Below are 21,012 nucleotides of genomic sequence, written 5' to 3' on the forward strand. Positions count from 1 at the left end.
TATAAACCGGATAAAAATCTCTTATATTTTAATTTTAATTTCACTTAAGTAACCACCAAAAAGGAAGCTAAATATAATTATGCAATTTAAAGACCACTCAGAGAGTCCATATATATATATATGACTGTAAATCTCCTTCCCTTTTTCTTTCTAGTACAATAATACCAGGGATCAAACTGGAAGCATAATCAAAAGAAAAAGAAAAAAAAAAAAAACTGAATAGATAAAAAGCCTGTGTACTAGTTTTTCTGTAAAAAAAGAAAAGATACAGCCTAAATGGCATTATTTCTGCTCCTAGATAGCTTAGCTAATATGCAGGTTCCCCAAGAAAATCACCAACAATTTTCAAGCTAGGGTTTAAGACCATTTTCTTCCATGCATCGTCAGCTTCTATCCCGGCCTTCTCAAAAACAGAAGTGGCATTAAGCCTATGCAATTTCCATCCAAGTTTTTTTCTAAACATATTGATCTTTGCTATCTGAGAATTCACTAGTTTACATGTATTTTCTTTAGTTTCCTGAATAGCAGCGTCCAGTAATATTCTCTTAGTAGTCTCGTCAGCCATATTTTTCTCAGCAAGGAAATACTTTTCCATTTCAGGAACACCAATTGCTCGCCAAACCCCTTTACTATAGTCAATTCCAGGAGCAAAAAATCCTCGAATCTCATCGACAAGTCCAGCATCCACCATTTGATCAATCCTTTTTGATACGCGCTTGTACAAAACAGACAACTCAACATCCATCCATAAAAAGCAAGCATCAAACTCACCCTTAAAGGATTCATCATCCTCCACAAGTGCTTTGATGTAGGTGTTTGATCCTCCTACGACTATAGGGGTGCAGCCATTATCGTTGATAATATGATTGATTGCTCTGTGCACTTGAATACAGAAATCTCGTATGGTAAAATCCGCTTCAGGATCCTGAAGAAAGCCGAGTAAATGGTGAGGGATACCTTTACGTTCAGCTTCAGTAGCCTTGTTGGTTACAATGTCGAGGCCATGATAAACCTGAATTTTGTCAGAGTTGATGATTTCAGCTTTATAATGGGTAGCTAAATCAATGGATAGCTTTGTTTTTCCAGTTCCTGTTGCTCCTAATATGAACACAACCTTCTTTTTCTTGTGGGACTCCTGAGTGCCATTAGTTGTTTTTATGGTCCTTGCACTGTTACATCAAAAATACATAAAAATATAAGATTCATGATTGTAAAAACAAAATATAAAAAATAAAATCTATATGAAAAGGGCATCGTCTAGAATCAAGAAGAGATTGATAAAAGAAAATATTAATTTTATACTGCAAAAAATATACACTTACGCAACAGGCATGATGTTGAGACAATAAGAAGACTTGAATTGGTAGATTTAACAAGAAAAGATTGAAAAGAAGAATGGTATGGACTTCAGCATATATAGTGTCAAAGCAAGAAACAATTTGGGAAAGTCTTAAACTTAACATAGAAACTAATTTATTAAGGGTCTCCATATGCATGCATCTGAGCAAAAATCTGCCAAGTAATCTTTTTAGGGAAAATATTATCATTAAACAGGATCAGAATAATATTTTGTAAATTTTATTACTTGTTAAATTTCTCTTATTTATTTAGTTTTCTTACCTGCTTAGAATAATTCTTTTTTATTAGGAATTTAACCTTCCTGATTGGCACACAACCTTTCCAAATTTTCTAATTGGTACAAAACTATTTAACATAAAGTGAAAAAAGAATTTGGAATTAATGTGGCAAAACTGATAATGACCTTTAAAATTTATACGAATTAGAAGATAAGGGATCAATACAAACGAATAGGGTAATGTAATTACAACATTGAAGCTATATTATAAAAAGAATAATAATTTTCAAATTCACTATCCACTCAGCCTTTTTAGGAAAATAAAAATAAAAGATAAACAATCCTTTAAAAAGAAAGTCATTCGGTTCGTGAATTTTCAGAGTTAATCTTTCAATTTTATTAATTTGTTCTTTTTTTTTTTTTCTGTACAATTGAATAACTATGCAACCAAGTATTCAAAGTAAAACCACAAACACAAAGTACATAAAACACTAATTAAGCTTTGCTTATGTCGTAACTTTTGTTCTAATAGTTAATAATTATAAATGTTACCTATCAAAGTTTATTAATTTGTAAAATTAAAATTATTAAAAACTTAATATATATATATATGGAACGGAATTAGTTTTTAAAAGTTTATTAATTAATAGAATTATTTATTCATTGAATATATATTAAGTATAATATATTGGTAATAGACTCAACTAAAATCAGAGAATACATATTAATTAGTAGGAGATATCAATTCTCCAAACTATATATGGTTGTTATTATCTTTTATAAAACCATAAATGGCAATTCAATCTCTAATTTTGGTAGTCAAATCCACAAATACAAATGGATAATATATTTTCATTCTTATAAAAAGAAATAATGAGTACTTATTCAGGAAATTTTATTCTGCACCAAACAAATTTTAACATTTTTAAGAAAACTAAATACGAAAACAGAGAGAGGGGTTAAAAGTTAATTAAGAAAACATTTTTCAATCATTCAGTTAGATTTATTATGGTTTCTAGTTTAATGATTTTTTTTTTAAATTTTCTTTTACGTATGTGATTCAAGATTATTTAAGTATTTTAATGATGTGTTATAATGAGTTTAATTGGCATGTTACATAAGAGGAAGCTGCCAACAAACAATTTGCTTATGGTCCACACACCACTTATATGGATGTTGTTAAGTCAATATGAATTTTTCCACGTAAGAGTATATTAATATTAGTAATCAAAGTATAATCACAATCTTAATCATATGATTAAATAATGTAAAATGTGCTAAACAGGGCACAAGATGCTTTGCGTTTCCTTGTTTTCCTTGATAATATGTCAGATATAATTACAGTGAAAAATGATGTTATTTACAGAGATAAAGCAGCAGTTGGCAAGACTTGTAATAATAATAGCCAAGAAAGTAACAAAACATAATCCAAAAGACAATAACTAAAGAATGTTAGATTTGTATTCAAATAATTCTTCAATTTTCCAACATTTACACCGAATGCTACACTTCAGAACTGTTAGATTTGCAGGAGGATATAATGAAAGACAATATCTATGTCGGCCGTCGAGTCTAAAGCCCCATATGACATCTGATCTACGCAACAGAGGGTTGCTCTCCCCTGACTAATCCCAGCAGATTCCTTGCTAAAGAAAAAAGAAAAAAAGCAGTTGTGATGTGTAGCCACTAAGTAATGCCGGCAACTATACACATTCCAGAGGCACTGTATGGTTCAGCCAAACTGCTGAATTCTATAAAATGGATTCAGATGGAGATTCAGTTGTGCTGCTCTCATCTATCAATCTGAAGAATCAAATATATTTGATTGTATCTTGGTCTCACCTCAAAATTTGAATAGTAGGTAATCCTTTTCAAACGCGCTTTTGAATTTTCGCCCAAAAGATTAGCCACTATTGATATCAGATTGACTGGAAACTGATGATGATTCAACTATCTCAGGAACTTGATCGAGCAAGCGATTTACCTCATCTTCAAATACACCCTTTGCCCGATTGGTCTTTCCTCCAACAACCATTGAAGTTCCATCTTGTAAAGCCCATATCTTCAGTAATTCATAAAAAACATATCAGCAACTTGAACACATGGACATGGCTAAAATGATGGAAACAAGACTATAAGTAACCATTGGAAGGCCATAATCATTTTGAAAATTGTTGAGTACTACAAATGAACACCCCCAATCAATCACAATCTATGAAGCTCTGACCAGCATTAGCAGCATTTAGTTTCAATTAGCATTGGCAGCATTGTCCTATAAAGAACATAATAAACCAAAAATAGAATTTTACCTGAGAATGAGACAAGTAACTGATGCAAGTTGTGAGCATTAGGGCACCAAATCCAGCATACACAACTGGCACCCCTGGATCAGTCTGAGAAAGTCTAGGCTTTAGTTTCTGGCAGATTATAATGTAAGAGAAATTTATATATAATTACTATATGTTCACCTTTAATTCTAGACCAGTACTTCCAATTGCATCTTCAATAACTATTCTTGTTCCGTCTATGTCAATTGGAAGCTTAGAGTTGGGTCGTCGAACTCCAACAAATTTCCCTTCTTGATCATACAAGACAATGGATTGTAGATCACGAGCAAGCATTGATCTGACAATTTAAATCAGAAAGGGAGAGCAGGGTGAGCTTAAGGGCAAAAACTAACATGATAGATAGAGCATCAAGTGTCAGCTGCAAACAGTATCCTACAAAAGACCCTCTAGTAATTGATCTATTTCAGTTCTGGGGCAGCTAGGAAGAACCCGAAGCACATAATCTTAGCCATGACAAAATGCTAGCTAATGTGCTCAGAGAAAAGGCTACCAAAGAAGCAAATTAGTATATTGGTTATATGAACACGTGAATTACAATAATGATCTTTTTCTATATGTCAGTTATAAGCAGGCCGAAGAATAAGATTTAGAAAAATATACATACATTCCCTTGACATTAGGAGAATTAACATCTCCAACTGGTAAGAAGGTGCCAAAAAGTTTCTTATCCCCATTGATCTTCAAAGGTGCCATAGCCAAATTAAAAGGTCCTTCATCATTCTTACGTATCTGTAGGGCTGAAAAGCTCCAGTCTGTCTGGTATATAGTGAACCCCCCATAGCGTAAAGGATTGTTTACACTAATTGTTTTCCTCAGAACCTCCTTTCCATCAATGTCATATAGCGAAAGATCAGAGTAAAATTGCGATACCTACAAGGAAAAAAAAAAGGTAGAGAACAATGAGTTATCTATACGAGACATCAAACAAAAAAGAAAATTAATATGAATATTGCACGTACAAGATTCATTTCATATTTCTGATTGATAGCAGTAGAAAACACTGCTATAGAAACCAGTAAATAAAGGAATTTATGGTTAGATATGAACTCTCACTTGCAGCATTTAAACTGAAGTACATATACATTTATAGAAAAAAGGAGGTTGAGAAGAATTTAAAGTAACAAGTCTCGAGAATAATTCAAACCCATAATGTCCCTTAGCATATTACAGAAGACAATAAAAATTCACCTCTCCACTATCATAGTAGTCCATGTAGAATTTATTGACATGAACCTCTGTGTTGAAAGCTTCTGTGGGAGTAGAGAGAAACCCACTTGGACCCAATACATCTCCTACAACGAAATTCAACCCCTGAGGAACAGTGACCGAGCCCCTGAAGCTCCCGGAAGCAGTAAGAGTTGCCCCTGCCATTATCAGCAGCATTGCTAGATGTACTCCAATAGGGGCAAACCTACCAGCCAACCCCTTAAAGGCATATAAAGATGGTCCTTTTAAGAAAACCTGTAACAATGTATAGATTATAACGGTCAATAACTTAAAATACAGTATCTGCTGGCAGCATATAAATTAGACCACCTATCTTGTTATGATGAAACAGTGGTTTTATCATAAGGAAAATTATTACCTCATATCCAGCTCCCATCAGAATAACACCCACATCTTGAATAGATGCCTGGGGCAAAGTGTCTGCAAATTCCTGCTTACGGATAGCTTCAGCTGAGTGCAAGAAATTCCACCTGCATATACAAAAATAGTAACATTAGCAAAAAGCTAATTGTTCCTAACTCAAGAGACATGATTCTGTTGCAAAAATTCATACCTTCTTGCAACCTTAACCAGGGGGATTTGTGTCGTGTAAGTACAGGCCATAAGAGATAACCCCAGGAGAGCCAACATTCCCAAGAAAACAGGGGATGAGAACATGTGATCAAATCCAAGAGTGAGGATCCACCTCCAAGTGAAGAACCCTAATACAGGATTCTCTTCGGGGTAGTTCTGGAAATAGATTTCTGGGGCCTGCCCTTGATCAATAACAGTACCTGTAGAAAGATAGGAAATATTGCTAATTCTCAATAACCCAATATATTAATGCCCTAGTCAGTAATTCCATTTTTTCCCATTCTGCTCAAGATCATAAATTCATGCTGCTCCAAATTGAACTAACTAAAGTTCTACAACCGAATGATACACTAAATTCTGCTGGCAGAGAACTATACTTTCTTTTTCTTTGGTTGATTAGAAAAACATATATGCTTCTTTGGAATAAACCATTTGCAAGAATTCACGTCTTGCAAAATCATGTTACCTGTGGCATAATTTCATTTCTTTCAAATGCCTCTACTTTTTATGTTGAAAGAACTGAATTCTAGCAACTTAAAGCTTTCCGAATATGGGAACTGACCAAATAGAATTGAATTCAATTGAATGCAATTCTTGCGTTTTCAGACTTCCCAAACAAGCATTAAATGGAACTTACGAGTTACAAACACCAGAATTTAAACATACCTAAAGCCATGAGCCCAGCAATAGCAAACATTTCACCAATAGCCAAAGGCAAATTAGACAAAACAGACAAAACCTTTCTAGGCAATCTCTTGAAGAAACGCAATGGTCCACCTCCACCTTTAGCCGCCTTATCTGGAATCTCCCCATTGTTGCCAGCACCACCTTCCTCTGAAACTGGTGGAGCTGAATTTGACAAAAGAATCTTTCTTGAGACATTCTTGTCCTTGTTCTCGACTTCTTTGGAGGTTTTCAGTTTGCAAGATACGGATAAAGATAGTGCTCTCCTGTTGCAAAGAATGTGAATTTGAGGATTTAATTTGATGGTGGAGTTAATGAAAGGATGGAAGTTGATGAAATGGGTCTTCAGAGGAGATGGTTTAGTGGGTTTTAGAGTCTTCATTGATAAAGGTTTTAGAGGTGTACGTATGGTTATGGAGTTGATGATAAGAGTAGTGTAGAGTCAGTTTTAAAGAGTGTTGATGTTTTCTTAACGACCATACAGTAGTTGTTTTATCCTAAAAGGGAAAAATTCAGATATTTCGGTTTGTTGGCGTAGCTTTTTATGAACTTTTTTGTAATTAGAGCAATGGGCTATGACCACGTCAGCATTTCCGAGCCCCTCGGAGCCTTGGTGAATTGTTGATGAAGAGGGGATTCATCTGTATTCATACTTATAAAGAATTTTAGAATTTCTGCAGCTGAGAATTCTCGATATGGCAAAAATGTGCATCTAGAAAGATGACAATTATAAGAGGGGAAGAAAGAAAAGGATCTCCTTATCTTCGCAAGTCAAAATAACTACCACAGAAACTAACCAAGTACCGATTAGTTAGCCCTTCCCTCCAAAACCAGTCCAACGAAAAGCAATGCTTCATTCTCTATCTCTTCCAGCTTTCTCTTCCTCCTCTCAACCCAAAATTCTAAACCCTTATAATCTCTCACACCCTTCTTTCTACCTTAAATTCCGGACAACTAACCAAGAAAATGTTCGGTATCTCAAAGCTATTGGTATTATTGATCCCAACACTAAACCACACAAACTTCCATCTCCTGATACCGTAACGCACATCCTTAACACTGTAAATTTCTTCAAATCCAAAGGTTTCCAAGACGCTGACTTCTCAAGACTCACTTCAGAATGCCCTCAACTCTTGTCCAGTGAATTCGAAATCACTGACATTGAGCCTGTTTTCAAATTCTTGGATACTGATTTACATGCTTCAGTTCAAGAATCAAGAGGTTTGGTCACCAACTGTCCTGAACTACTCTTTTCTGATGTTGAATACTGCCTCAGACCTACCCTTGATTATCTTAGGCAACTAAGAGTAGCAAAATTGAATGTTCCAAGTAAACTAAATGCACATCTTTTGAACACTCGGGTAGAGAAACTGCGTTCCAAGGTCAAGTTTTTGAAGAGCGTAGGGCTTTCTCATCAGGAGGCAGCAAGTTTCTGTGCAAGGATTCCCGCTATTTTTGGGTATAGTATTGACTACAATTTGAGACCAAAGCTCGAATATCTGTTGAAGGGAATGGAGAGGAGTATGGAAGAGTTGAAAGAGTTTCCACAATACTTTGGGTTTAGCTTAAGGAAGAGAATAATTCCTAGGCATTTGCATTTGAAGCAGAGAAATGTTCGTCTCAAGTTGAACAGAATGTTAATTTGGAGTGACCAGAGATTCTATGCAAAATGGAAGTGAATGTATGAAATTCCTAGCTTCATTCTTGGTTGCATTTCTTCTCAGTATCCTACTCCCGTTTCTTTTTTTCTTTTTCTGCACACGGCAGTTTCATTCATTTAAAAAAAAAAAAAAATAGCAAACCCTTCAACATGTGTTACCGCTTATGTTTATGAGCCAGAGAGACAGGAAGGTAAAATTCAGAATGATTCACTCTAATATCAATCAATGAATTTCAGATTTCATCTGTGCGCGGGTATGATACAATTTGTGGGATCAAATTGTTACTTCTTCCCCCTTTACTTCCCATTTACAGCTTCAATCAAAAGTTCAGCACAATATTCCCGAAACTTGCAAGGATGCCCCGTATGGAGTATTTCTCAAATAATTGATCTACTCGCTGCAAGTCCATGTTCTCTTGCACGTTTTCCTGATATCATGGACCGCTGTTCCCCAACTTTAAGTCAAAGCAACATTTCAAGCTGTTGAGTTTCTTCTACCTGTTAGATTATCATGCCAACCCTGCAATTGGGGAAAATGCGGGTAGAGTATAATTATTAATTCACTGCTATAAGGCCTTGGAATAACCAGTAAATCTTTAAGCTATTGGACTAGATGCAAAGTCATATCATTTCTTCACAGCACGGGTTACACAAGGAAAGGAGGGAGGGAGCACATTACATTAGATAGCATCAAGTGGTCGCCAACAAATACCAGTAAAGCAGCAAATTTCAACTTAATTACACTTTGGCACTCTAGCTATGTCATCATTAACATACATGCAACAATAAAGTTCATATTTTATCAGAGTGGTTAATGATTTCATGAGTCCTCTTATGCAGAAAGATACTAATCCATGCTATATAGTGCACGCTTATACAAGATAATATACTCAAAGGTAAAGAAGATCAAGAAAGCACAGCACTAGCAAAGACTATCGCCAGATTTCAAACATCTAGTGCACTGGAACTGAAAAATGATTTCTTATGGACCAACATTAAAGTTTAAATGAACAAACAAATATCTGTTATTTAATACCCTTGGTTCAATACTTCTCACTTCCCACAAGACATGTCCGGTCAAACATGCATTTCCAAGTTAAATTAATAAAGGACTTACTTAACAGGAACTGACAGATTCAGCTCTGCTTTGTTAACAGTTCAATGTCAGCTCCAACTTCAGCAATTTTGGCTTCTTTAGAAGCCTTGGCTATTTTGGCTATGTTCTGAACATCAAAGTCCAATGCAATTTGTTTAACCAGACCATCAAGCATCTGTACCAGGAAGGACAGCAAAACATTATTAACCAGAAGACGAGTTATCCTACAGGTAAAACTGAAGATATATTTAGAATAAATGCAATACCTAATACAGGATCTTATAATAGTAGTTCAGAGTAGCTTTTCACATCTTAATTAATCATCTGTTCTTTACTCCTAAAGTTCTGTTAAAAACAGTTCTTTACTGACTTCAATTTAACATATTTGTATATCTTTACTAATTCCTCTTCACAGATTGACTCTCTCTAAATCCAAGTGAAGCTTTCTCTAAACCCATGATTCACTTATGTTTTATATTGAATGTACCAACTGATACAGGTACGAAACAAGACTCCCAAAAGCAAAGAGTATTGTAGTCTACTGCCATAAACCTAAATATTTAATGACTTAGAAAATTTCAAACTCCATTTTTTATACAGTGAAAATCAAACGCTTTACATCATATATGACTACATATGACTACTTTAGGAAAATCCTTTTCCAAACAATTTCTTGTTACATTAACGAAAGAAAGAAAAAATATTGATGAATACAATAAGAAATTATTACTAAACGTATTATGAGAAGTAATAACTCAAATACACATTTCAAAGGTAAGATTAAGAAGATACCAGTGATCCAATTGCAACTAAAGCCCGAAATTTTGAATCAACTTCTAGATTTTCCTCTTCTGCAATCTGTGGAAGACCAAAGCCATAATGGATAAACTCTAAAGACTATAATTCCTTTCTCTCAAAGCATCAGTTTAGCAGAAAATGATACCCCCATTGTAAAATTAGGAGTTAAGAACTTGCATTCAGCACATTTTAACCTCCAGGCAATAAATCAGGAAAACAAATACAAAGCATAGCGCTATTTGCAAAATGATGGAGATAATCAAAGGCATACCTCAAGAGCTGCTGAAAGAACTTGGGATTGACCCTCTTGATCGTTTTTCTCTATTAAAAGCACAGCAAAACTGTGAAGCACAAAAATAATGGCTCAAAAGGCAGGAAGCAAATGCCATCTGCTAAAACTGGATACTTCATTGGCAACATATATCTATGGACTGGGGTCTTTATTATTACATTGTGGAAATTGGGAATCAGCAAACATTTTGCATATGTACTGTTAAGTAAATGCTTACTTGAGTATTAAGGTAGAATATGACAACTGCAAATTCTTATTTGGTGATGGACAGCAACTAGAGAAGGCATCAATTATCTGCAAGAAGAGTAAAATACGATGCATCACATAGAACTGAAAAAATCACGTGAAAAATTAGCTCACTATGATAAAAAAAAAAAAGCCCAAGCACACATATAGATATCCAGATAATAATCAGAATACCAAGCCCACCACATGGAATTAAGAACCTTTGACTAAGAGAAGAAATAGTGGTACTTACCCCACTGCGGTGCCTTAGTAGCCAGCTATAATAGCCTGAATTCTTGAACAAATTAGTCACAAGACGGATGGTGGTTAAAAAGTTTGGAGCCAGCGAAGAATTGGTGGTGACTCTCTCAATCATTTCCATTAGTATATCTGATAGCAAATCACGTCCATGCATACCAAAATAATAACAATGAATTAATTAATAAAAGATAATACAGAATCTCAAATATAAATGAACCTCGCCAAACTCTTTTTAGGGTTTTATACATAATTTCAAGGTACATGTAAACAGAAACTTAAGTGCTTTTTGCTGCAATAATGGTCTCAGGTCGAAAAAGAAAAACAAACTGTGGGCATGTCACTGTACCATTTCCATTTTCAATATGCATGAGAATTACACTTGCTCCATCTGGGTGCAAGACAATCATCCTCAGGATATCAACAACTGCAAAAAAGGAATGAGATATCTAAGTAGGCAAAGTCATACATACGGAAGAGGCAGCAGTCACGCAGTTATGCCAGTACCAGACAAAACAATATTGTCTAAATAAAGGGAATCAATTAAGCACTTAATTAAGTAAGCTACTCCTAACATGTAAACCCATCTCAAAGATGAATGATCTAAAATTTGCTCTTTTACCAACGAAAAAGAGATGCATATATAGCTGAAGCGGAGGCACTATGAATTATGGATCCACTTCGGTTATCAGTGACCGCTTGCAAATGAATTGTCCATTTAACAGGATCAGAGACCATATATGCAGAAGAGAGGTGTAAGATAATGATAAGACAGAGCATCACATGAAGAAGATTACAAGAATAGGTTCATAGATCAAAAGCTTTCAACTAATGTACACTGACCTGGAAATATCATTGCCACTGGCCAAGATTTTAGCAATTTGAACAGCAAAGCAATGTCAGCCTGTGCAAAACTACTAGTATGATAATGTGAGCTGTCCTTCAAAGTTTTGACCACAGCACCAAGTCTTGAAATGTCAGCCTCCAGCAAAGACAAGTTCTGTTTTTCCTTCAAAAGAATGGCAGGAATTTCACTAAATTGACAACGGAAGTAGGAGCTGCAATGAACATAGTTAGAAAACTATCAATAGTACTAGTGCAGAACATCCTACTGGGTCAGATAGAAGAGCATTGTTGAACTCGGTTATCTTTTTCAGTATCCCATCAAACTGTGCCACATCAAAAACTAGCATTCCTTTCTGGGAAAAAAAGAATATATCAAACGTCAAAAAGATGAATAAGAAAACCCACAACAAAATTTGATTATCCCATCTCAGCATCACTAAAAATCAATACCAGCAATAAGGAAAAAATAATTACAAAATTTGACTTAGACCATTCTCATACTAGATCAAAATAATATGCTCTTCTTAACTTGAGCAATCAAATCAGCAATCCCACATCCTGTCCAGCCCATATCTAGCCTGCCTAGTTATCAACTTTTATACTTTTAAAATGTCAAGGCCCTAATAGAACCCTTGCAGCAAAAGTTGAAAACATACAAGCAATATGATGCAGCACAACAGTCCAAATCAGCCCAGGATTCCTCGAGTTGACTTTTCTTATTTCCTACATGCTTAGGATTTATTTTCTCCTATTTGTTTTAGCTTTTCTTTTCTTATTTCTTAAGGATTAATGTTATCCATAATCAGTTTAGGAACTGAATATAGAGCAGGCTGTTTTATTTTCTTTTCCTTTTCTCCTTAGGATTTTAGTAAATCCTAATTAGTTTAGGACTAAGATTATGGGGCAGCAGAGTGTTTAGACATTATCTTTTCATTCTGTAAAATTTCTATGTCCCCTCAAGCTTTTGAGTCAAAGTTTCTATTTAAGCTTTCTTGCACTTCCTTCTAGATTTAGTCAAGTGCCAAATCTGTTTTCATGTTAACTACTATGTCAAAATACACCACAACACACAAGAGATTGAAACTTTGGACTCAACTAAGGCTTCCCAAACACATGGTGATAGAATCATGTTTGAGTCAGGATGTTAAAAGAAGTAATTCTGTTAATAAAAGTGATGAAAAAAATAGAAATCTAGGGTAGCTTACTCTTTCCTATGACTGTAAATAAAAATAAAGAAAAAATGTTATAGCCCTAGGATAACAGATAAAGTAAGACCCAAAATAAAGGTATACCTTAGGAATATGCTTGTAAGTAGCCTTTGTTGAAACAGCTGTGGTATAACAAGATGTTACCGAACTACCACTTCAGCTAAGACTGAAAGCATAAAAGCTAAAAAAGAACTTGATATTATTTTCTTAGTCAATATATATGCATACCAGACAAGTTGGATGGCTGTCCAGGTACATAAGCACTCGCTGAGATGTAAGAAAGGGAACATCGTGACATAAAAGGAATGCAGTTAGGACAACTTAGCAGACTGCAAATAATTACATTGAAGCAAAATGAATTATACTTACAGCCAGTGAATGGGTCACGAAATGATGAATCAAGAGCCATGTCCCGTTGTCCAGAATTATGAAGTATGAACTGTACAATTTGTTGACGATAGGAAAGAGGAAGATTCTCTTTGAGAAGCCACTTATCAGCAGTTGAGTACGGATTTTCTGGAAATACCTCAGTTTTTTGCATTATGAATTTATCAAATGAAAAGAAAATGCGCAATCATTTGCAGTAAGCAATCAAGAAAGTCATAATCAAGCATGCTAGATTTATCTTTGAAAAAACACAAAAACAGGGGACATCATCAACCAACTATAAGCTTCATGCATTCTCTAGATCATCAACATTAGTCCAGAAAAATATAAGATTTATATTATACTGCCCATACCCTTGTTATATGCTACCTTTCTTATCAACCATGTAATTCTTCTTACCAAAAAGTTGTTATACATTAGGTGGAAGCAGAGTAATATCTGCTTCTGAGCCTAACTAATTAACAGTACTAGAACATTAACAAACTTCGGAAAAACATGAGCATTATTTCCTTGCTCAAGTTTTCTTTCCAAGAAATAAAAGCGTAAGAATAGAACTGCCAGAGGAAACTGGATCTATCATGAAATTAGAGGTATGGAAAAAAGAAAGGAGAGGATTATAAAGATACCTGTTTTGTTGTAGGGCAACTTACGAATAGGCTCACCATCACCAATATCAACATCAAATACTGAGTAAGAAAAGTACAGCAATCAATTTCTACATTAACATAAACAATATTCAAAGCAGTCAATGTACAAAAATTAAGGCAAATGGGAATCAAAGCAGACAATATACAAAACTTAAGGTAAATGGAAAAAGAAGCAGCCAATAGAACAACACTTACCATAATCATATTCAATTCCATCAAGAACAGGCCGCTTTATGCCATCAGCTGGTCCATCAACGACTTCACCAATCTGAAAAATAAATAAAGATAAAAGGAAATAAAATAAAATAAAAACAAGTAATCCTACAGTGAATGAATTAAATTCCAAAAAGAAAGCACTAAGAGAACAAAAAGATCCCACAAGACCAGCTTGGAAATTTCTTCAATTTATCCACTCAATTTCATAGCTACATCAAAGCCACAAACTTGGAAATTCCCACTGATATACATATTCTGGAAAAAACAGCTACAGTGTAACTCTATAAATGTTGGAAGTTGGTATATAACTATGACTTCAAGTTTCTTCACAATACGAGGACGTCTAAGTTCCAAGTATGACAATAACCATTAATGCAAGGAGAAGATCTCCTCACATTGTCATGGCATGATAAAAACCTGCGATTTTCAATCTGGTCTTTTATCTATTAAATGCAACATTCACACATCAGGTTCAAGCACATCCGCTTCTTTCTGGTTACAGACAAACAGATTACTGCCACAAAACATGCAGGCACTACAGATACGATTGTCTTACAACTGAATTACAGAATTCTGTTCCCCTTGGTTAGGTCCTAATATCAAAAGATGGTGCTCTGAGAGGCATTATAGAATTAGACTTTGTTAAAATAGCATAACGAAGTTCAATCAGCAAAGTGAATTTCAAGTATCTCACTGAATGCTAGAAAATTAGAAATTAAGAAATAGCTTTTTACTAACTAGTGACATATGAAAGAAACCCCAAAGGGTAAAACATGTATATTGAAGCATATATAAGAAAAGCCACTTAGGTAAAAACAAACACAAGAAAAATTGAAATATATAACAAACGGTATAAAATTCAATATTACCTTATCCCACTTTTGTTCTTTCAGATTCCATGCATATGCTACACCATTGTCCCCTTCTCTGATGATCTTAGTCTGGCCATCATTGGTTCCTGACAAAAAAATTAGAATACGTTAGTCAGTTAGCAATTTACAACAAAAATAATTCCATACCTCACCCATGATGGAATAAAAATTCAGCATACCATGTGAAAATATCTCAAAAAGCATTATTGACTTAGATATCAATTACAAGTATCATTATGCGATACATAAATGATCTCCAACACACTTGTTCACTTTAACTTAAAACCAATATACATTTGGCGCTGATAACAGCTTCATTACCAGAATAATATAAATTCTTAAGTAATTGTTCGGTTACTATATTAAGCAAAAAGTGTCTAGAGAAGGATATAACTAAAACCAAACCTGGAATCTGTAAAGCATCGAGCCCTGGTAAATCCTCCAATTTCAAACCTCCAACCCTCTTCCTGATAAATCACAAATTGCATCAAACACCAACAAGTTTTTACGAAATTTAACTGGGAATCAACAAACCTCATCTAAAATTTCAGAAACAAAAATATGCAATAACTTTACATGTAAGGGATTGCTATATATTGTGAAAATTAATCCAAGTTTATATGATAGAGAAGATTTTTAATTCACAAATGAGAATAGATAGTCAACAATATACGCACATAAATGTGATACATTAGTACCCAATTTAAATAGCTAAGATTGGCATAGAATAAATATCAAATACTCAAATAACAATCACATAGATTTTGATTGAGGATGAAAATCTATGTTATGAGATTTTGATTGAGGATAAAAATCTATATTATGAGCCACATAAGAGGCATAGGTATCAGACAACATGCTTGCATAAAAAATGAGATTATACCTGCTTAACTTGTATTGAGAAAGCTGGGACACATATGACTCAAGATCTAGTGGATCTGCAATCCTTTCCTGATGTGATGTCCAAATACGTACAACTCCATCGGAACAGGCTGTCACAATATCACCATTTTCTAAGAATTTGGCATCCCAAACGCAACCAGGATGCTCTATGCTTTGAACACAAACGCCATCTGTGACATTGTAATTGATTTCTCATTTAAATACCATTTGAGAGGGCAATGACTCAATTCAGTTGCAACGCTGTCTTAAGCCTTTGGTATCACCAACCAAAAGGAAGAAACAAAGGCTAGAAGCAACCACCTTTCCATATCTTTGCTGAACAATCTTCACTGCCACTGACAATAAGTCCAGAAATGTGTGAATTGACTGAATAGACAATGGAAGTATGACCAACCATCTCCATCAATACTTGGCCAGTTATTGCCCATAACCTGATCAAACTGTTACCCAAAAAAAAGGATAACTATATTAAGAGCTATATCGAAGACAAATATGCAGATAACATCCAATTCAATGTTTCCACCAATAAGGCAGGAACTCTATAAATTAGTCAATCCTAAAACAAACTGCCACGTTCAAAATCAGCAAAGATATAGAAATAAATAACTACCCATCATGTGATGCAGAAAGAACACCCAATCCTTGCATCTCTGCTAAGCCTCGAACCGTATCTGCAGAATTCTTGAAGTTTATAATTAAGCATTGGATATGCATACAAGACTGTCAACCCACTTAACTATTGGTATGGATGACAGTTTTAAAAGTACTGCTGCCATGATCTTTGATAGTGCAATATGAAGTTCAACAAGAAGTTAAATTTTGCCAGTGAGAAAGTTTAATGTGCAATATTATAAAGAAACCTTATTTCAAGAAGATAGCATCTGTAGCTAATAAAAAATTCATCATTAAAGCTCCCAAATCTTCTGCAAGTTTTAGAGTGATTCTAGCACCTGGAAATGCATGCTAACCCAACTTCTTGTAAATACTGTCAATAGCATCATTAAGGCGTGATTATTGCCATTGATAATATTAGATAGCTAATTTTCATTAGGGGCATGAATGTGTTGAAATTAGATGTCACAAGAGTAACATATACAATCCCCATGAATGACAATTAACCAGGTGGTATAACCTACACTACATAAGCTCAAACAGATAAAAAGAAATAGAAAAAGGAAAGGTAATTCGAAAAACGCAAAAAGAAATAAAGCATCACATAACTGGGAATAACTTGATTTGTCTTTATGAAGGACTAAAAGTATGTCGTCATTCCTTTCCAAGCAATAGAAAGAGACTTGTAAAACCATTAACCACAACAGAGTAATTTCAAACAAAATCAGGTCCATGCATTGCCACCCTTTACCCCCTTAGCATTCCAGATGGATGTCTCACAAGTGTACAGAAATAACTTTTTTTTTTAAAAGATCCAGCATCTACTTTCTTATTAAGGATTCTAAATCAATGTATAATAAATCGGTGATATATAAAAATGTTGTGGGAAAGAAATAACCTGAGTGCCCTACAAAAGTGTGCAAACATGTCCTCCCTTTCCAAAGTTTTAAGGTTGTATCGCTCGAGCCTGGATCATTGTCGAAAGTAAATCAAAATTCTAGGTTCATAGCAGCAACTGTAGCATTCATAGCATAAAGATGATTGAGAGAGAAAAGGGAAAAGTTAAACAAAGCACACAAACCACTCCATACCTGACTGACCATTCATCAGGTAATTCAAATGTTAATGCTAGAAAGGAAAACAAGGAAGAAAGCTGCAAGTGAAGGCTAAGAGGTGTGCAAGGGTAGGATAACTTACCATAAATTGCAACCTCTAGCAACTTGCATTCCAGATTGCAACAGTCTAGATTATTGGATTATTGATCATTAACAATTTGGAATGCTAAAAATAGAGTTCTCAAATTCAAAATCAGGAATAAAGAATAAAGCAATCTCAAGTCACACAAATCTCAACTAATCTTGTAGAAAATATAATTCAGCTGCAAATTGAGCAGTTTGGATATTCTTTTATAGCACTAAAGTAGTCAGCATAACAATTTATGGAGTTACTTTATCATAATCATAGGATGCTAGAAAACCTTTATGGTTACTTTTATTTACTTCCAATCACTTTCTTACATTTCTTTATCATATGTGGCCTCCCACGCAACTCTAGCAGTGGGCTTGCCCCATGAGAATAAGCAGTTCCTGATTGACTAAGGTACTGGATGATCTTGAATTATATATCTCAGAGAAGATCAGGCAATCCAATATGGTATTTTTCATATATTGGATTACATATCCAATCTGGATGATCATGCATTTGTTCCCACTAAGTGATTCAAAAGACATATGTCCCTTAAGTACCATTTAACTAGATGGGAAATTTTCAATTCCTAATTTCATTACACATACCAGAGCAATCCGCTCTCTAGATAACTTAGGATAGAAGAAAGAACCCCACACCGCTTTCAACGATTCCTAGTCTGTTTTGGCCAAATACTTCGTATGACCAATGTAACCAATCAATAATAGGCAAGGCCAAACCATATCTGAATACCAAGCATCAGCAAATACAAGAGTATTATAAGTTTTCTTTCCACTTTCCAACAAAACTGTATCAATATCAAGCAAAACAAAGTGGTTGATCAGGCAAACATCTCTGCATTATGTACTTCAACCAACAAAGTAGTTAGACTGAAATAATTATCTTGAAGGGAAGAAAATGATACAAAAATTTTGCAAAATAATACCTCGCAGAACTTGTATAATATTTTTCATCGAGTGGAAACTTGTACCTGTAACAAGCTCGCCTGAATGCAGCTTTATAACAGCTTGGATAGCTGATTTATGAGCCTCCCAGGACTCAACACCTCGATCCTTCCTCCACCGTCTCAAAGTACTTCAGAAGCAACGAAAGAAACAAAAAACATTACATGAAAGCAGCAGAATAGTAAAATTTCAAACAAGAAAACCATATTTATCTAAACCATAATACAATTGGTTTCTACATTGGCAAATTTTAAGTAGAGAAATGCATCTAAACAAGGAATTTACTTTTACAGACAATTTGAAAGAGCAATTGAATTTTTTCAGGCCAGGGATATTATGTGCAGATCAATTTTTCCCGTGTTGCATGTTCCAGGACAAACAAACTATTAAATCTGAAGTCTAAAATGCATTAGAAGTCATATTTCAATTTGCCATATTCAAAAGTTTCTACTGCCAAACCCATATTCATTTGAAAAGAAAGAACAATTAAAGATTGTGGAATACCTTAATTTAATTTTCAAAACTTGATATGCATATACAGGTGCATTGATTCTTACTGGATAATTTACTACCTAAACTTCCCACTTTCATATGTAACTAATAAGCTGACTAATTGGAATAAGGATATTCGAATTAGAAAACAGCACATGAAAAATGAGCTCACCAATCAATAGAGGATGAGACAATGTCCTCATTATCCAATGCAATGCCAGTGACTTGCAACCGGTGGCCTCTCAAAGTCTGCACCTTCTCGCCATTACTCAAATTCCAAACCAAAACCAATGTATCCATCCCACCAGAAACAATCCCACCTTCTGGATATTCCTCATTTGGTGGAATCCAAGCTAAAGGACCCACAAAACTTGAATGCCCCAACAAAATCTTTGACGAAGTATATCTTTTATTATTCGATTGATCAAGAGACCAGAACCTCACTGTCCGATCCCGTGATGAAGTGGCAATCCCAGCATCACCACATATACATATACCACGGACCTAAAATTCAAACAAGTAGAGTATTAAATACAAATAACTGAACAAATATGCAATTACCTTCCATATTTTTATATCTGAACTGTCATTGACACGAGCAAATAGTATGAGTCATTTCAGTCAACAGTAAAAACGAGAGTCAATAAGTAGAAAATTTATATATACATATAAATCAATTGAAACGTTTGTATAAATTAATAACCTATTTAAATCAATTATATAAAGCGCAAGCTTTAAAACTACCAGCATTGCATTTGATTTTAAAAGGATACATGCAGTGAAGTGTCAAAAATTGTTAAAAGTTTGTTTACAAACGCCCGTTAGCTTGCTTCAATTATCTTTCATGTAGTAGAAAAGATTTTCGTCAATCGCCGATTAGATATGCAGAGATAATAAAAAGAAAACAAAAACTAGAGAGGAGGGAGAGAGGTGATCTTACGTCGTCTTCGTGGCCCCGAAGCTCACAGCTGAGTTTGTATTCTTTGAAATCAATGTCAATATCCATGTTAAGAGAAAAATTGGGGTTTTAGGTTTTTTGATAATTTAGGAGCGTGAAGGAAAAGAAAATTGAGTAAGCTTCCAGACTGACCTTCCAACTCAAAGTACTAAAAGATGATAAAAGTAAAATATGAATTTATAAACAAGTATTCGATTTAGAAATCGTAATAAATAAGTTAGGGCATAAATGCCAATTTGCCCCCTCTACTTGCGCCCGATTGACTATTTGTCCTTTCTTCTTTTAATTCTCTGGCCTATCAACCTTCATATTTGCCAAAAGGGGCCGAAATGCTTATTTTTTTGGTACGTTAGAAATGCGTAAAAATTAATTACTCTTTAAAATGCACAAACCCTATTAAATTTTATTTTACAAAGAGCCTAAGTCCTTATAATAAAAATTGGTTTTATAAAGTTTCTTCTTTTTTTGATAAAAAAAAGAAAATAAATAATTTTATACTGACACCACACTAGACCGATATTTTTTAATTTAAAATTTTTTAAAAATCTTGCAATAACAATTCATATAATTTCAATAGGAGGCTCGGAGAAATCATGGACTCCTCTCCCATATTCAATGTTGCCCAAAAACAAGTCAGCAGGTCTATTAGCTTTTGGAAGTAAGCATCACCTAAATTAGGTCACTCATGAAGACTAATTTCTTTGAAATTAGACACTAAAAAGGTAAATTTGATTTCGATTTAGCTTTCGAATTGCTCTTCACCTATCTCTCAATATTTATTATACTTTTCAAATTTAGAACATTATTATAAATTTCAATATCTATAACTAAATTTTAAAATATGATAAATTTAAACTGCCAACACCGATCGCTTCCTTATTTATTATAATAGAAATATATTTCAGTGGCTAATAATATAATAAAAATAATATCTTTTAAGAATTTTCACAAAACAATTAGTGAAATTAAAAATCTGTATCTTTC

General features: G+C 34.3%; 4 protein-coding genes across 5 annotated transcripts; 1 reads left to right on the plus strand and 3 right to left on the minus strand.

Moving 5' to 3' along the window:
- Positions 1 to 141: 141 nt before the first annotated feature.
- LOC8279540 (adenylate isopentenyltransferase 5, chloroplastic) lies at positions 142 to 1,361 on the minus strand. The gene is made up of 2 exons (XM_002519053.3): positions 1,323 to 1,361; positions 142 to 1,169 (listed from the first exon to the last, which is right to left on the minus strand). Exons 1-2 carry the CDS (start codon positions 1,331 to 1,333, stop codon positions 308 to 310), a joined length of 873 nt encoding a protein of 290 aa, XP_002519099.1. The 5' UTR covers positions 1,334 to 1,361; the 3' UTR covers positions 142 to 307.
- Positions 1,362 to 3,013: 1,652 nt separating this feature from the next.
- LOC8279539 (cytochrome c biogenesis protein CCS1, chloroplastic) lies at positions 3,014 to 6,892 on the minus strand. Of its 2 annotated transcripts, XR_001535217.3 has the most exons (9): positions 6,391 to 6,892; positions 5,705 to 5,924; positions 5,510 to 5,621; positions 5,113 to 5,385; positions 4,529 to 4,794; positions 4,045 to 4,201; positions 3,886 to 3,969; positions 3,419 to 3,638; positions 3,014 to 3,222 (listed from the first exon to the last, which is right to left on the minus strand). XR_001535217.3 is itself a non-coding variant. In XM_002519052.4 (8 exons), exons 1-8 carry the CDS (start codon positions 6,788 to 6,790, stop codon positions 3,480 to 3,482), a joined length of 1,671 nt encoding a protein of 556 aa, XP_002519098.2. In that variant the 5' UTR covers positions 6,791 to 6,892; the 3' UTR covers positions 3,014 to 3,479. The 2 variants fall into 2 exon arrangements, 1 of the variants encoding a protein (XP_002519098.2); XM_002519052.4 differs by having other exon boundaries at positions 3,014 to 3,638.
- Positions 6,893 to 7,256: 364 nt separating this feature from the next.
- LOC8279538 (transcription termination factor MTEF1, chloroplastic) lies at positions 7,257 to 8,317 on the plus strand. Its single transcript, XM_002519051.4, has one exon. The coding sequence runs from the start codon at positions 7,257 to 7,259 to the stop codon at positions 8,085 to 8,087; it is 831 nt and encodes a 276-aa protein (XP_002519097.1). The 3' UTR covers positions 8,088 to 8,317.
- Positions 8,261 to 20,188, minus strand: LOC8279537 (phospholipase A-2-activating protein). The gene is made up of 23 exons (XM_002519050.4): positions 20,011 to 20,188; positions 19,243 to 19,574; positions 18,605 to 18,708; positions 17,327 to 17,395; positions 16,427 to 16,487; positions 16,117 to 16,256; positions 15,797 to 15,986; positions 15,319 to 15,380; positions 14,911 to 14,999; positions 14,021 to 14,093; positions 13,805 to 13,864; positions 13,161 to 13,307; positions 13,020 to 13,058; positions 12,876 to 12,913; positions 11,850 to 11,936; positions 11,581 to 11,746; positions 11,087 to 11,164; positions 10,733 to 10,869; positions 10,472 to 10,548; positions 10,234 to 10,303; positions 9,957 to 10,022; positions 9,186 to 9,339; positions 8,261 to 8,588 (listed from the first exon to the last, which is right to left on the minus strand). Exons 1-22 carry the CDS (start codon positions 20,074 to 20,076, stop codon positions 9,205 to 9,207), a joined length of 2,286 nt encoding a protein of 761 aa, XP_002519096.1. The 5' UTR covers positions 20,077 to 20,188; the 3' UTR covers positions 8,261 to 8,588; positions 9,186 to 9,204.
- Positions 20,189 to 21,012: the final 824 nt, after the last annotated feature.

This window comes from Ricinus communis, chromosome 5 (genome assembly GCF_019578655.1).
Source record: "Ricinus communis isolate WT05 ecotype wild-type chromosome 5, ASM1957865v1, whole genome shotgun sequence".
Lineage (NCBI taxonomy): Eukaryota > Viridiplantae > Streptophyta > Magnoliopsida > Malpighiales > Euphorbiaceae > Ricinus > Ricinus communis.